This window comes from Notechis scutatus, chromosome 1, assembly GCF_049901735.1.
Source record: "Notechis scutatus isolate UNSWTSFEM ecotype Mainland chromosome 1, rNotScu1.2, whole genome shotgun sequence".
Lineage (NCBI taxonomy): Eukaryota > Metazoa > Chordata > Lepidosauria > Squamata > Elapidae > Notechis > Notechis scutatus.
In genome coordinates, this window is record NC_142009.1 from 88818100 (window position 1) to 88834323 (window position 16224).

The window sequence follows — 16224 nt, forward strand, 5'->3', positions numbered from 1 at the left end:
CAGCATAGACAAGAACAGTAGAATTAGCAGGGAGGAGGGGCAGTGAAAAAATCAAGATGGCAGTGTGAGCAAAGCCACACCTCTTTGTGTATTTGTGCAATACCCACGTCTCTACAAGATGAGCAGGAGTTTTGATTATGACACTGTGACCACTTTTGACTTCTTACCCCTCTACAGTATCATTGTATGAAAGACACACTGGCTTATATATAAATGTTGATTGAATTGATGCATAATACTAAACATCATATGCTTAGTTATAATGATTTCTCTCTCTCTAATAAAACATGATTATGATTTTTGACTTACCACAGAGTGAATCCTTCTTTGAAAATGACAGTGGTTGTGTTTGTGTATGCCTCTAGCTTCACATGTTGTTCCTGTTAATCAATTATGGTCACTGCTAGACAAATCATGAAGACTGCAGTGCAGACTGCAAGGGAGATGAGACTGATTCCATCACTTCTGAGCTCCAAAAGTACCTCAAGACTTGGTTATACTAGCCAGCCTAGAGAATCCACGGGACTGGGGAGCTAGTGAGGTGGCTTCATTATTGCTATTATTGTTGTTGTTTGTGTCCCTTTGTCTACTATTTCTGGTCTTAGCTTTGTTTTTATATTTTTAATGTTTGATGATGATGTTGGGTATTTATTGTTTAAGTTTTGTTATTTGGTGGCCAGAGTCGCATGTTTTGTGAGATGGATGGTTATATCAATTGGCTAGATAAATAAATAGTCACCTTGTAGGGGGAGATGGGTAGCATAAAAATTAATTTAATAAATAAATAGCCCTGCCACAATCTACAGAGACTAAGCATTCCATGCAAACACATGATACCCAGATTCATTCATTCTATTCACAGCATATTCACATCTGATACAATTGCACATCTCTCCATATATCTTTAGTGAAGTATGCATACTGAATCCTGGTTTTTATATACATCTCTCTTCCCTTATTAAAGGAAAGTACTTATTCAGTCTAAGGGGCAAGGCTACAACTCTCTTGTCATTCACTTAGTTGAAGCAATTTACTTTGCTTTTACTTTTATGTAGTTCTAAAATGTGAAATGGGCTGAGAAGCCAAAATGAAGTAATAATATGTGTATTTTATTACTATACACACTGAATTTCAGATTTGATGCAGAATACACATTTGGACAAAGACTTGGTTCAATTATCAAACTGGCTCACAATATGGTTTGTTTGTAACTTAATCTCTTACTCAAACCCAGCCACATGTGCTTTGTTCTAAGTAAAATATGACTTAGTCATTGCATAAATTCATCTCAATGTGAACACACATATTACACTGAGTAATGGCTTAACCAAGGCCGACAGAAGGAATCACAAATGGTTCGGTTGAGACAATATGCAGTCAAAACCAAACAAACAATTTAGCAAGATATGTTAATAAGATCCTGTGCTCTACAATGTGGACAGCTAATAGATCTCTGGAGGATTTACACAGATCAGCAAGAATTTCTGACTCATTACTTAATCAGCAGCTATGTAGCCCCCACAATCTTTCCACTTAAATTGTGTATTACTGCTGAAATGAATAAAAGGTGGAGGCAGAGAAAAATAATTATGCATGTGTGGAAGGAGAGATATGCATTTCCTTCAACGTCATTATTTATTGGTTAATGGATCTTACTGTTCCAAAATAAATTGGATCCTATTCTTCTAAGAATTCATAGAATATTGATAACCTAAAGATTTATAGTTTAGGATGACAGTAATGAACATAATAACAACAACAAATATTTTGCTCTGAATCTGATTTTCTCATTTATAAAAGAGCAGGACTCTTATTTCTAATGTTTTGTTCATCTGTTTAACAAAAAAAAGCATAAATTTCAGTAACAGAACTTTTTGAAAAATCCATTATTTAAAAATGGTGATTATTCATTTAAAAAAGAAAGTACAAGCATATAAATGAAAAACCTATCAATTTTTAGAAAAATATTTTAATTAGTGAGTTAATTATCATAAACTTACAAAATACTGCAAACAAATTTACATTACTTATTTACATTTGTCTGAAAAAACATGATACACCGAAAACATGAATTTCACACACCAGTCTCAAACATATGAACGGAATCCTATTATTATTTTTGAAGCTGGTCTTTCAACAATTAAACGAAGGAGGTTCTTGGTTTCAGCTTTTTCTGCTGTGATTATTCTTTAAAAACAGACAGACAAACTAGCGTGACTAAAACAAATCTTAAGCATGAAGATCTATTGCTTTGGATGTTTCTTTTGGGCTTAATGGGTTCATGTAGTTGTTCAATTCTCCACTATACCCTAGCAATATATAGATGAAAGCATCCCTTTTGCTTCTTCAGACACAGTTTGCTAAAATTCAGGCAAAGCCTAAAGAATGAGTCAAATCCCATCTCCTTTAGGCATCTGTTGAGGCCACAAATGGGATGCTAGCAGGTTGCAGGCAGTCCCTCAGCCACACATTTTGCATGCCAGCACAAGAAACAGCCACACAAGTTCACAGTGTCTGATTTCTGATCCCCTCTATTGTCATTCCTATAAGACAGGGGTGTCAAACTTGTGGCCCGCAGGCTAAATGTGTCATGTACTGGCCATGCCCACTCCTGGTTTAGCGAAGGGGTGGTGGAAAGTCACAATACATCACGTGATGACAATGTGATGTTGCAAGTTTGACACCCCTGCTGTAAGGCTTCCAGATTGCTATTAGCTCCAGAGATAATGGCTCCAATCTAACTTTGGCATATTGTGTAAATGAGACCTCATTTTCAAATTTTGTGGACTGTTGGGTTATTACTTTGGTTCCATTATCAGCAAGTTTCTCTCCGATAATCTAAACTATGGGGTAAAAAAGAAGGACTTTCTTTATATAATAATTAGAATAAATATTTTTTTCATTTAATTGTATAACAATGCATTTTAGAAATGTATACTATTTACCTTATAGGAAATCTTTTATCAAAACTCTAAGCTCAACTATGACTGCCAGATGTCTAAACTGCATTATCCATGTAATACAGTTTATATATAATTTATAATTAGGGTTCATAATTTCTTCCATATTTATTTTCTCCAAGAAAAAAATTGACAATTGCAATTGCTCCCTTAAAAATCCATAGGATGTATTTATTTGGGAATAATTTATTACCCACCTCATCAAAATTTCCCATGGTTTTACATAGGTTCTGGTATGCCTTTCATTTTGGTAGCAATGTGGGGGTTGGTAATCTTGTTTCTTATTACATAAATTGAAATATATGAATGGGCAGGAATCTGTGGCCCTTTAGATGTTTCCAGGCTCCAATTTCAATCCACCAGCATAGCTCATTATCAGATATGATGTAATCCAACAGCATCTACGGAGTCACAAGTGCCCACAACTTCAGTATGTATCATACTGCTACTATCCTTTGGTTTTAATGAGAAACATACACATATATAATTAATAACAAATATGATAACCATAAAGAGATGAGTACAAATTATAAGCATTCCCATAACACTGATCAAGTAGCTTCAAGAGGGCAGTTAGCCTTTCATGCATGATAAACAGCAGCAAAGGATTGTTCGGCAAGGATGTTTTCTCCGGTATTCAAGTGCTTTCCTCACTTCGTCTTTAGCATCCCCAACATATTCTTGGACATTCTGCATGTTCAATGCAATGACATCAAAGGTGTCAGCCTGCTCTTCCACCAGCAATGCCACCTGTAGGAAAAGTTCATGGACCTCTTTGATTCGAGATTCAAGCTTCATCAGCTCTTTGTGCCGAGTTTCTATCTCATTCAAGGCAGAGCGAGCTCCTTTTGCGTCAGACAGCAGGTTCTCGGAGAATACATCCCATCGGCCTTGCTCAATTATGTCCTCTATCTGGTTTCCAGATACTTCTTTGCCCATGATTTCCAGCTGCCGCTGAATCCTAATTTTGCAATTGTCTCGCTCTTTCATCTCAGTTTCATTGTACTTAAACATAGCTTCCTGAAAAGCATGCATGAGATCGACGTAATGGTCCTTGCACACACGGGTTACAATTGTATTTTCACCATATTTTGTTTCTGCATCTTCACTCAGATCTCTCAGAACCTGAAGTTTTCTGTGGATCTCTTCCCCACGGGCCTTAATGTCCTTTGCTATAGTGTTTGTGTCTCGCTTTATGCTACTGAAACGACGCATTGATGTCAGGAAACGGCTGTTTTGTTTGCCCAAGCGTCTCACATCTTCCTTCAGACGGTGATTGTTTGTTCGAATCTCTTGAATGTTTTTGTAAAGATTTGCTATGGCATGGTCAGTTTCAAAAAGAAGCATTTCATGAGGTCTTTGAAAGTCATCCTCGGCATCTCCACTATGTTGGCTGTACAGCCTAGATAATTCATAAAACTCCAAGAGTCTGTCTCTCATTTTTGTCCTAGGAAGAAAAAGCAAGTAAGTCAGATCGCAGTGATGAAGACAGATTTCTTTTAATTACCATATATGAATTGAAGTTTGATATATCACATCTTTCCATATTAATCAGAAATATTCCATATTAATCAGAAAAAAATACTATCAGAAAGACACTAACTTTCTGATTAATTACTGAATTTCATGAATCCCTTTGTCCTATTGACAAATCAGAATATTTATAGATCCCCTTTGTAGAAGTAGGAAATATTTAACTCAACCTTTCCCATTCTAAGACCCTCCAAGTCTAAATTTAGAATATTCTTACTGAGTAACACAGTATATCACAGATATACGTAGAGGATACTAGGCTGACAAATAGTATAAATCACAGAAGTGTACATTGCAATTCAAATAGAAAACAAAACTGATGTATATCAAAGCCAAGAAATTTTCTGTGCAATAATTCTGTACAAAAGCAGAATTTCCCACATGAAATTTAAACCAAAAACCTGCGGAAAATCTTATTGATATTGGAGTTATTCAGAGGTGGTATTCAGCAGGTTCTGACCCGTTCTGGAGAACCAGTAGCAGAAATTTTGAGTAGTTCAGAGAACTGGCAAATACCACCTCTGACTGGAGATTTTACACTATCCTTCCCCTGCCATGCCCACCAAGCCACACCCACAGAACCAGTAGTAAAAAAAATTGGAGTTATTTTAAGAAGATTCTCCAGTAGATATTTTTGCTATTTGTGCAGTTTCGCTTCTAACTACCTCAGAAGAGCTGATCTCATAAACTTGTCTACTTACTGTTTTATGTCCACTTTTGAAAAGTCAGTCAAATATTTAAATATTATTCATTACTTATCATCCAAAGCCTTCCAGTATTTCATTTATTCATTATACTTTTATTCATCTGAAGATTTCAGGGGGGTTATAGCTCTGAAAAATAGGCTGGGCTGAGACAATAGTGAATGGATCAATTTAAACTCTGGGCTGGGCTTCAGGTTCTGTCTTACCTTAGCACTACATTCAGTCCACTACAATTGACTGCTTCTCTTGGACACCAAGTGGCAGCTGGAAAATAAATACTTCCATCTGGTCAGAGTTTGAGTTTATAAAGATAATAGCCACAAGCTCAAACCTCTTAGATATGAACCCATAATTCAGAATTAATTTATTAAGAGGCCATTAAATATGCTAATGATTTACTGAAGAGATTCCCACACTTTTCAGCTCATTGACCCCTTCATGAAGTTCCACACTGTTCACTGAACCCCATGCTACTTTAAGTAACAGTACTATGAGTAATAATGACTTTGAATAGTCACATTGGCCATTGGAAGTCAATATTGATGATTTTGGGGACCCCTACTTTACTGGGATTGTCATGCCAGTCAATCAGTCGAACATCATCCATGGGGTGGTGGGGGCATAGATGAATTAAAATATCAAAGATACAAATATCTTCCATTAACTATTTTAAATATTATCAGCTGAATCTTGACCAGAGTAAATTATTCCATGAAGCTTTATTTTATTTTTTTTGCACTTGAGTCAGAAGCCCCAATGCACATCCAGGTTGAAAGGATTAGACACATTTGCCCTTGGGATGCCCAGTTGGGGGCTCCTTTCATATCGCCAGCAGGAGCTAGAGTGAAAGACGAGAGCTCAACCCCACTCCTTGGCCTCTCGGGTCTCGAACGTGGGCTTGCTAACCTCTTGCCCAGCATCCTAACCACTTGTGGCACCACACTCTTGTATGAAACTATCATGCTGGCTAAATTTGAACTATTTATCTGAGTTGCAGCATAAATCCTTCCTTGGCATAACGTTTCCTAAAAAAACCCAGCTTTTATTTAGTAATCTTATATACTAATTTTTATTTCCTTTTTTAAACATTGAAGCGCTTGATAACTAGAGAGCAGATGCAGCATCGTAAATTAATCACCTCTACAGACACATTAAACACTAGTAGTTAATAAATTCACAATTTCGCAACTAAACTTTACAAATTATATAATTTCAAATGTACTATTTAAGTAAAATGACTGTTTTAAAAATATTTATCCAACATTTAGCTTCTCAGTAAATATCCTTTTTTGGTCAACCAAATACCCATCACTAATGTTTCATAAGAAAATGCCTTTAAAGTAAAACCTTGTAATAAACAACAGCAAGGTAGAATTTGAGATTTATATACATAGAGTACAAGAGGATTTAGGTATCCAGAAATAAACTAAGGTTATGTCAAGTTGAGAATGATGCTTCCATCTTTCCAGTCAAACTGCATTCCTTACTCTTACCACACTTTTCATGCTACATCTACATTTGACATGTTACTCAAGATTAGAAACCTCTGTCCTTCCACTCAGTATTCACAGCATAATATGTTTCTTATTCTTTTGAAACAAGAATCAAGACGTGCACTACTTTGAAAATAATCGCTGTTGCAGTAACAAACAGGAAATTTGGCATTGCAAGGCATTACAAATATACCTGCCCTGGTGAGATTTCACCTCCAGTACTAAATACAGTTCAGAAGACCACCATTTAAGAAGGATTCAGACAAACTGGAACTACTTCACAGAAGGGCAACCAGGATGATTCAGGAGCTAGTAATTAAATCCTGTGGGGAAAAAAGGATACAAGCATTTGTAATATTTAGCTGAGGAGGATATGATAGTAGTTTTTAAATACCTGAATATTGCATGAGGCCAAGACATGTTCCCAAGCATTCCAGATGATAGGGAAGAAAATCATATTTAAATTACAGGAAGCAGATGCCAAGAAATTATTAGCAAAGCCTCCTTAATATAAGAGCAACTGAATAGCAATAGCAATAGCACTTAGACTTATATACCGCTTTATAGTGATTTACAGCCCTCTCTAAACAGTTTACAGAGTCAGCCTATTGCCCCCGACAATTTGGGTCCTCATTTTACCCACCTCAGAAGGATACAAGGATGAGTCAACCTTGAGCCTGGTAGGATTTGAACTACCAAATTGTAGGCAGCTGGCTGCAGAAATAGTTTGCAGTATTGCACTCTAACCACTGCGCCACAGAGGCTCCTTCCTGTGAATGGTGGACCCAGAAAGATGCCGTTGGTTCCTAAACTCCAAAAGGAGTTTAGACAACTATTTGCTAGGAATGCTAGTTGGAATCTAGCACTAAGCGCAAGATTTTCAACAAGATTCAATGGAGTAAAGCAGTGATTCTCAACCTTGGCAACTTTAAGATGTTTGGACTGATTCTCAGGGTTCCATACATTTTAAAGTTGTTTATGTTGAGAAACGTTGTCTAAGCAACTCCCCTTCTAGCTCTATGGGGCTATAATTCTGTAGACAGTTTCTGTCTACAACTGGGAAGATGGAAGTCAAGGATTTTCTAATAAGATTCACTCTTAGGTCTTTCAGTCCATCCCATTCCAAACTACCGTAGTTGGTTGGGCCAGTATGTAGATTCAATTTCACTTACAGTTAAAATTAAATATATTTGATAGTTTCCTGTCAAGTGTTTAATCATGTGCCTTTTTTGTCACAGTACAAATGGCAGTTTGATAAGGGCTTCTAGAGGTCTGTGGGAACTATATGGATAGATGTGGTTTAGAAGAAAGACAAAAGGAAAGCTTCTAACCATTTCCTCCCTGTGTTTTATGAGATGGCACAATCCACAATACATCACATATCTGATTAAATTCTAAATTCATAGGTAAACCAGCGGCAGCCAGACTCATCAGCTAAAGGAAATATTGCTAATCACATCTTCATGCAGGAACACCCACAGTTCTTATACAACAGCCATGGCACACATTTTGAAAAGTTGTGAGGATTATGTTGCATTAACACTACAGCCACAAAATATTTTGAAAATTTTTGTGCTGTCTGTGAATTATTTCAATCAGACAACCTTCAAATGCACATAATAAACTTAGTTTGCATTGGTCCCCCAAAATCCAAAATCCAGGAACAATACAAAATTAGAATAGTTAAAATTCTATCCATTTATAGTTTTTATTATATTTCTGTTTTTAAAAAGTGGATGCCTACCATCTAGATATCTAGAAGGTCTAATAATGTAAGGGAAAAAACTCTTTTTTGTAGAAATATTAAAGAGGTACGGCTTATAGGATAAATAAAAGGAAAATAAAGTAAGGAGATAATTAATTACAGTAGAAATGAGGGGAAACCCATGATTTCTCTCCGTCAAACTGACCTTTCACTAATCTCATCCCATCATTTTCTCCTGGGTTTTAGTTTGTATTCTATAAGATTTGGCATTGATTTAAATTGAAATTCCCCAAAGTGGTCAATATCAACAACTTTGGGATTGATAAGTGGCTGGAAGTGTCAAGGGGAATCAGTAAATGTGTGATAATTAATAGGAACAAACTGAATCTACAGTAGAAGAGCATGGTGGCTACTAAAATATACCAATCTCCATCCATATATCAGTACCTTTATTGATGCTCATCAGATGCATCCCCCCTATTTATGATATTAACAGTTTCAGTAAAAATGATATTTTATATTTTCAAATTTTAAATATTGCCTATTTTTATGAAGTCATTATTGTTTTTCAAAGATTAAAGTAGCATTTATTAAATTATTTTCATATACATTTTTCATAGTCATCATATCCCCTATAATAAATGCTTGGGATTTGATGAGCAATCTGGAACTTCATAAAGGGGTTCATGACTTTGAAGAATTTGGGGGCTTCTGATTCAAATGATTAATAATGTAGCATGATACATTCTGCTTCAGAAACCCCTCCCATTGGAAGTAGAATTTGCTTCATATTTTAGGACAAGAATTGCTGGTATCCTTTAGAGTGTCATTCTCAGAATGAAGCTTTTAGATAATCATACATGAATTTCCTCTATAGCTGTTTTTCTGCTCACAGCTGGCAGTTCTGTTTTTCATCACGAAAGCCCCGAAGTGACCAAACTGCTACTGTATATGGCTTTGCCTAGTAATGCTGTGACAGCAGAGCTCTTTGGCAGAAGGCTCTTATAGATCTGTCACATCCTTCTAATTCTGCTACAAAGACATCCCACTAACCACTCTCAGAGAATGTGTTCTTGAGATATTGTCTTTATCTTGTTCCTAGTCCGCAGCAGAGGCGAGCTTTCATTGGGCTATGGCTGTAGTTTCTCAACGGTATTTGTTTTCCTTGACAATCAATCAACGAAAGCACTCATCAAGTCTTATTTGGGTTCTCAATTTTAAAATGTGATCAATCATTTGGTGAGGGCTGGGATCACGTGCCCAAATTGGTCACTTTAAGCTGCCCCCCCGATGGTTTAGTATTGTTCTACATGGCCTTTTTGGATTGGACTTCAGGAGAGATTGGATATCTGCTTTCAGAGAGGTATTGGCCTAAATATAGACCTGACCAGGACCTTCCAAAGCACTCATCAAGTCTTATTTGGGTTCTCAATTTTAAAGAAATAGAATTAATGCATACTTGATCTATCACTGGCCTCCCTTGTACGGGCCCTCTCTTGGGTTTAGGATGACAACAGGACTACAATGGTCATATGGGACTCACAACAACTCAGCAAATGCTGGTTTGGATTTCATTGAAATACACTAAAATCTGTTTGACTAATGGTTTAAGTCAGGGGTGTCCAACCTTGGTAACGTTAAGCCTGGAGGACTTCAACTCCCAGAATTCCCCAGCCAGCTTTGCTGGCGGGAGTTGAAGTCCTCCAGGCTTAATGTTACCAAGGTTGGACACCCCTGGTTTAAGTGTTCCTTTGGGGGTCACCTTAGAATTAATCAATCATTTTTTAAATCTCCAAGAGTTTCTTCAGACAGCCACTATTGATCTGCAGTTGATTGCATGGATTCGAGCTTCGCTGGGAAAGGGTATTTATATATTTCTCCTGCTTCATTGTTTTTCATCTCAAAATCCCCATTTCCTTCTAATTTGGATCACACATTTTATTCAATGAGGCAGTTAGCAGTCCTGGAGGAAAGCCAAGTAGGGTGGGTGACTTTAACTGAGAAACTGATTAACGGGAAAACATTCAACTCTTTTCTTCAAGCGGCATGCCACCAGTCTTCCTGCTAGACACCTTTTCAAAAGAAGGCATCTGTGATGACTCGGGACATGGCACAAAGGCAATACAGTCAGATAAGCAATAAGAGTCCCTTTATTATCTCCAACTTTGCCCCCAATGTCCAGGTTACGTTCTGGCTGGAGAAAAACTCACCCAGGAACAGCCTTTGACTGCAGGAAATGAAGTCCAAAACATGAGCAACACAAACTGTAACTTAAAGTTCAAACAAGCCAAACTGAAGTAATTAGTTTGGCAGGGCAGGAGCAAGAATTTCAGACTTGAAGACACGGCAAAACTCACACAGCTGGGAAGACGCCAGGAACACAGATAAGCCACGACAACACAAGACAAAGTCACGTTTGCTCCCAACAGCTAATGAAGGGAATCAGGGCTCTTTCCTCCCCCGTAAGCCATGCAACCCACGTTGCTCTCTTCTCTATTCCTCCCTGCGTGCCCTAGATGAAGAAGGGGTGGGCCTGGTTCGTCCTCTGAACTCCCTTTCTCTTGTTCTATCTCCCTCCTGCTCTGCCCAGCCAGACTTTGCCCTTCCCTAGCCTCCTCCACAGCCAACAGAGCCACACTCCCATTCCTTGTCAGCGGTCTGGCTTCCTCCTCGGATTCAGACTCTGATAGGGGCATGACATCATCGTCTGGCAGAGAACGTAAACTTAGGCTCTATTTTTGATAAGCTGGGATAATCACATCCCCATCGTACATATGAGCATGCCTGAGAGAAAATAGGACACTAGCTTGCTTCAGTAAGAAAGAAATTCAGATAAATGGCTTTGAGGCCTAAGATAGTTAACCCAGGAGCACACAACTTTTTTTTTTTTGTTAAGCAGAAGATATGATAATTGGAGGCTGTATGCCAAAAGGTAGCAAAAACCAGGACACGTATTACATCTAAAGTTAATTAAATGAAATAATTACTAGGCTTGTCCTAGTAATTTAGCTATCCAGGTGAAAGTGCCTTCTGAGCGTGCAGGTGCCTACCCTAGGCAATTCCAGCTGGTCTTAAAGGAACCATGCCAAGCTTTCATCAGTCACTAAAAGAAGCTGATACAGAAGAGATTGTCAAATGTTTTGCACAGTGAATACGATCCCCTTGCCATGTATGAAATAATTTCCCCTTGTCATATTGAAAATGAGCGTGTCACAGCAAGTCGGAGGGCACTTCAGGGACTGTGCTCAAGGATTTAGGGGGCTGCCACAGTTTATGCTCCCCTATTTAAATTGTATCTAAGCAAAACAGAAGGTGAGGGTCTATTGTTAATAAAGGAAGTGTGAAAAACATTAACAGCTTCACTGTGTTTATATTTTGTATCTAGTGCCAAATATCATCACGTATCTCTTTCAATATCTCTTAAACTCATAGATTAGCAGGGTAATACAAGTCATAAGACACCATTTGTAATTTTACATGCTAATCTCTAATTGTCTTGTAACAGCTAAGAAGCAAAATATGCACTGACGTATTATGACTAAGCACAGAGAGCTCTGGGCATTCTGCATTGTTACAGCACCTGTATTATCTAGTCACTTGATACATCACCCTTATAAGGTATATACTATTAAGTGACACAAAACCTCATGATTTTCATGCTCATAAGTGCTAGATGCATTATGTAATAAAGTTGATTACACAAATACTAACATAAGTTATCCAATTACTGAGCACAAATTCCCAGCGTATCTCAGATTGTTTGTTTTTATCCTATACATTTTCCATGATATATATCTATGTATATTCATGCCCAGGCATACAAAATGCTGAACGATTTATAACAAGCAAGAAATGCATGCAAAATTTAAAATAGCACTCCAAATAACAAAACCATTGATTGCTAGTTCTGACCTTGTGTTTTGTTCCATACATTCTGAGACCTTCCTTACAGATCTTAAAACAACGTAGGATTTGGAAGAAAGCTCCAAAACCTTAAATTATATTGTTTTTAATATGTTAATATGGTAACATTTTAAAATTAAAATAAATTAAAATCTTAATAAATTAAACATATTAATTACTACATTAAAAATTAAACAACTTTGTTATTGCTCATGAAGAAAATATGTCATATGGTCATTGCTTCTTAAGTTACTATCAACTGCATCCTATTCTTCTGTACTCAGAAATAAGAGCCACTGAGTTCATTGGAGCATAATCCCACCAAATGAATACCCTGTTTCTCCAACAATACGGCCTCCCCAATAGGAAGTCCCAGCATGTTTTATAGGCATGAAATGAAATTAAGCCCCTCCCCCAATATTAAGGCCTATATTAAAACATGCAAAATGGGGGGCAATGGTGGGGGGGCTTGCCGTTAGGAAGTACTTTTGTTGCACACCCGGATATGGTGCTGCCTGTGTTGACCCACCAACACCGAGGTCAACATTCAAGCCGTCGCTGCCCGCCCGCCCAAAGATGCAAGGGGGGGGAATTAAGTCACCCCCGAAAAGACGGCCTAGCCATTTTTTCAGGGCTCAAAAAAAAAAAAGACCCGGCCTTATTATATGAGAAACACGGTAGTTATATAAAATTAAAAATAGTAGCTGTAATCTAAGTGAGATCTATCATTAAGAATAATTAATAAACACTCTCCCCACACATTGGGTTCCAGAAAAACTATTCAAGTTGTATTCCTCTTCATATTTTTGTTGAATTTCAATAAGAATAACACTTACTAATTTTTTTATCGCATTTGCCTTAACTTATATCCCAGACAGGTAACCGTAATACATCTCCATCTTTGACAAGGTTTATTTTGAAGGGACTGCATTAAGTGGCAAACTATGTAACTTTAATAGATGCTAGTTTACATCAACTTCAGGATTGTTCACTTTCCGCCCCAATTCTCCCTTCTGCAGATAGAGCTCTGGACACAAACAAATGTCTTGGAGGCACAGTCTTATAGAATTCTTCCATATTACAATTCTTAGGCTATGCAGTATGAAACTAACATTTCAGTTCCCTCAACTTTCAATCCATATTTTACAATTGCATCCTGATATACTAGACAAAGTCACTGAACCTTAGTTTTAGAAGGCTCTTGAGTATGTGCAAATCTGTATCTCATTTTAATCCAAGATCAAGCATAACACCAGTACAAACAGTGGAACTTATTTCTGCTGCCCTAATTCTAAAAACATTTATTTGGGAACCAGCATTGTTTTGTTGTAGAAAAGAATAATACATCCTTAAGGAAAAAAACAAAATTAGTATCTGTAACTATATGTCTGCCTGACTATCTCTACGGAGATTCTCAGCCATCCAGGTCATAGTTGTCCCAAAGATGCTTTTTCAAGAGGCAACTGGACTTTCTGGTTTTTCTTTGAAGACATTTTGCTTCAGATCCAAGAAACTAAAGAAGCTGAATAAGTTTCTTGGATGAAAAGCGAAACATCTTCAAACAAAAACAAGAAAGTCCAGTTACCTCTTGAAAAAGCATCTTTGGGTCTGCCTGACAAGTTGTCCCTTTGCTATAAACTGGTTTTAAAAATGAGAAGTTAAAAATTATGCTGCTTTGAAGAATTTAATCACCAGGGTGAAAATGTCAGCATGTCTGTGCCAGTCCAGATACCATACTGGGACTGGATGGTTTTGTCTCTGAGCAATCACATGTTATACTGTAATTATCCAGACCTGCAGGGCTCCAGGACTGATGTTCTGTCCGAACAGCAGTAGAAGTCACATATTTAAGATCTAGCCTCACTTATCTCATACAATATATACTGCTATTGGCATGCTCTCTCATCTTTATTCACCTGTGCTTGCCGACCTTCTAAATTTACTTCCGTCTCTTTTCACATCACATTTTTTTCCATTGAGCTGAGAGATATCCTTTGGACCTCCTTATATTCTCTCACCTCCCACCCAAAATCCAGCCCTGTACCTCTTCTTGGACCATTATTTGATTTCAAGCTGAAGGACTGTAGTATTTTGGCCTGGCATCTTTGAATGATACTTATGAGATGTCTAGAAAAGCTAGAAACTTGCTAACTGGGGATTATGGGACAATCAATCTGCCACATCAGGTGGGGACCAGATGTGGTTCTCCTTCGCTCATGACAATAAAGGAACAAAGTTCATTTTGAATCAGTTTGGGAAAAGGCAGAAATATTTTCCTAAAATACCATTTTATGTCCAAGAGAGTAAGTAATATAACACTAATATACATATAAATACATATCCAGGTCAAAACATTATAAGGAGTATAATGCAGATTATATTTGTTACAAAAGTTACAAAAGATTTTAAAACTATAGTAGGCATGGAGAACTACAAGAAGCTTTGAAAGTAACCAGCTAAGAAAAATAAATGTAATCCTACTGAAAGTCTGAGTTTAAAATATTTATTGAAAAAAATGTCCAGTGCAAGTTCTTATTTCATGGGTTTCATTTCATCAGCCAAAAACGGAAAAGAGTTTTTTTTCCCTTTAATTAACTTTCACAATAGAATTGTCATGCTAGTACAATTCGCAATAAAACCTATCAGCTTTAAAAATCATGGGTGCTCAGGACATACCTAATATAGGAGTAAAACATCTACCAAAATTCTGTAGATCAGAAGAAAGAGCCACTTTAGACCCAATTTGTTCCCAAAGTTGGAAGTCACTTATGTAATCACTAGCATGATTAGTAGCCACAGATAATCTTATTTTTCCATGAATTGTTATCAACCATTTAAAGCCCTCCAGCAGATACTACAGCTGAACTGTGTTGCCTTCAAAACTTCCTCTTGCTTGGTTTCAGTTTTCTCATGGTCAACCGAAGTGATTTCTGTTACTCAACTCCCAGCAAAACATTTTTTAAAAATATCTCTGCTCTCACTTCCATCTCAGCCTCTTTGCTAAGCCCCAAAGCCACACGCACAAAATGCTTGTGTCATTTCTTCATAAGAGAGATTTTCCTGCTTCTTGACAGATTTTGGTAGCTCTATCTTCTTCAGCTATATAGGTGGGATGATTAAACTGCCCCTAAATCCTCTATTTCTCCACCATTCTCCCGAGAAAGAGGACTTTCTCGGGAGAATGGTGATGCCTCTCACGGACTAAACTCCAAGGGAGAAAATCTTTGACTCAAAACTTTATCAAACCAGTCAGCAGTTAGTGCAGGGGTTTCCAAACTTGCCAACTTTTAAGACTTGTGGACTTCAACTCTTAAAGTTGCCAAGTTTGGGGGACCCCTGGGTACAAAATAGATTCCCAGTGCAGGTGATAAAAACCACAATTGTCGTGGTTTGGGACTGTGCAGTAAAGACTCCTTTCAAGCAGAGAACACCTCCCACAACACCCGTCTGGGAAATGAAGCAAACACTTACCGCCTTGCGCCGGGAAGAGAGCAATCGACTTCCCGCCGGGTCGCTGTCCAGCCAAGACTACGCTGCCTCGTGGAAGAAGCACCTGTCAAACCCTTCCATCCTGGGAGTTTCCCCGCGGCAGGTCTTATCCCCGCCCCTGGCCCCGCCTGCGCGAAGCCCATTGGCTGCCTCCGTTGCTTTTTTTTTTGGAGTGCGTCAGGGATGAGCGATGCTCTGGTACGCGTGATGAGTCGTAGTCTTGTGAAGGGCGAGCGGGTGGGTGGAAACTGCCTGGAAAGACAGCGGCGGTGTCCGGCTCGCTGCTGCGCGGCAGATACCGGGCTGCCCGCGTCGATTATCTGCTGAATTCTTGGCAGGATCTCCTGAGGTGTCATCGCAGCAAAGGCGTGACCCTGAAGCCCCGGTGTCAGCATCAGGGCAACTACGCTACTTCGATTTCTCTCTTCATCCTCAGT

At 38.1% G+C, this 16224-nt stretch overlaps 1 protein-coding gene across 5 annotated transcripts; it reads right to left on the reverse strand.

Annotated features, from left to right (window-relative positions):
- Nucleotides 1–1953: 1953 nt before the first annotated feature.
- On the reverse strand, nucleotides 1954–16224 carry STX11 (syntaxin 11). 5 transcript variants are annotated; one of them, XM_026666210.2, is made up of 4 exons: nucleotides 15770–15903; nucleotides 6884–7013; nucleotides 5404–5461; nucleotides 1954–4407 (listed from the first exon to the last, which is right to left on the reverse strand). In XM_026666210.2, the coding sequence occupies exon 4, from the start codon at nucleotides 4398–4400 to the stop codon at nucleotides 3534–3536; it is 867 nt and encodes a 288-aa protein (XP_026521995.1). In that variant the 5' UTR covers nucleotides 4401–4407; nucleotides 5404–5461; nucleotides 6884–7013; nucleotides 15770–15903; the 3' UTR covers nucleotides 1954–3533. The 5 variants fall into 5 exon arrangements, with proteins under 5 accessions (XP_026521995.1, XP_087826617.1, XP_026521999.1 ...); XM_087970491.1 differs by having other exon boundaries at nucleotides 5404–5482; XM_026666214.2 differs by lacking the exon at nucleotides 5404–5461.

Excerpts from the sequence above, each read along its gene's own strand:
- STX11 (XM_026666212.2), bottom strand. The coding sequence starts at position 16,182 with ATGCTGACACCGGGGCTTCAGGGTCACGCCTTTGCTGCGATGACACCT. Across the intron at positions 4,408-15,769 it reads TCTCTTCCCGGCGCAAGGCG|GACAAAAATGAGAGACAGAC; the intron begins GTAAGTGTTTGC and ends TTTTCTTCCTAG.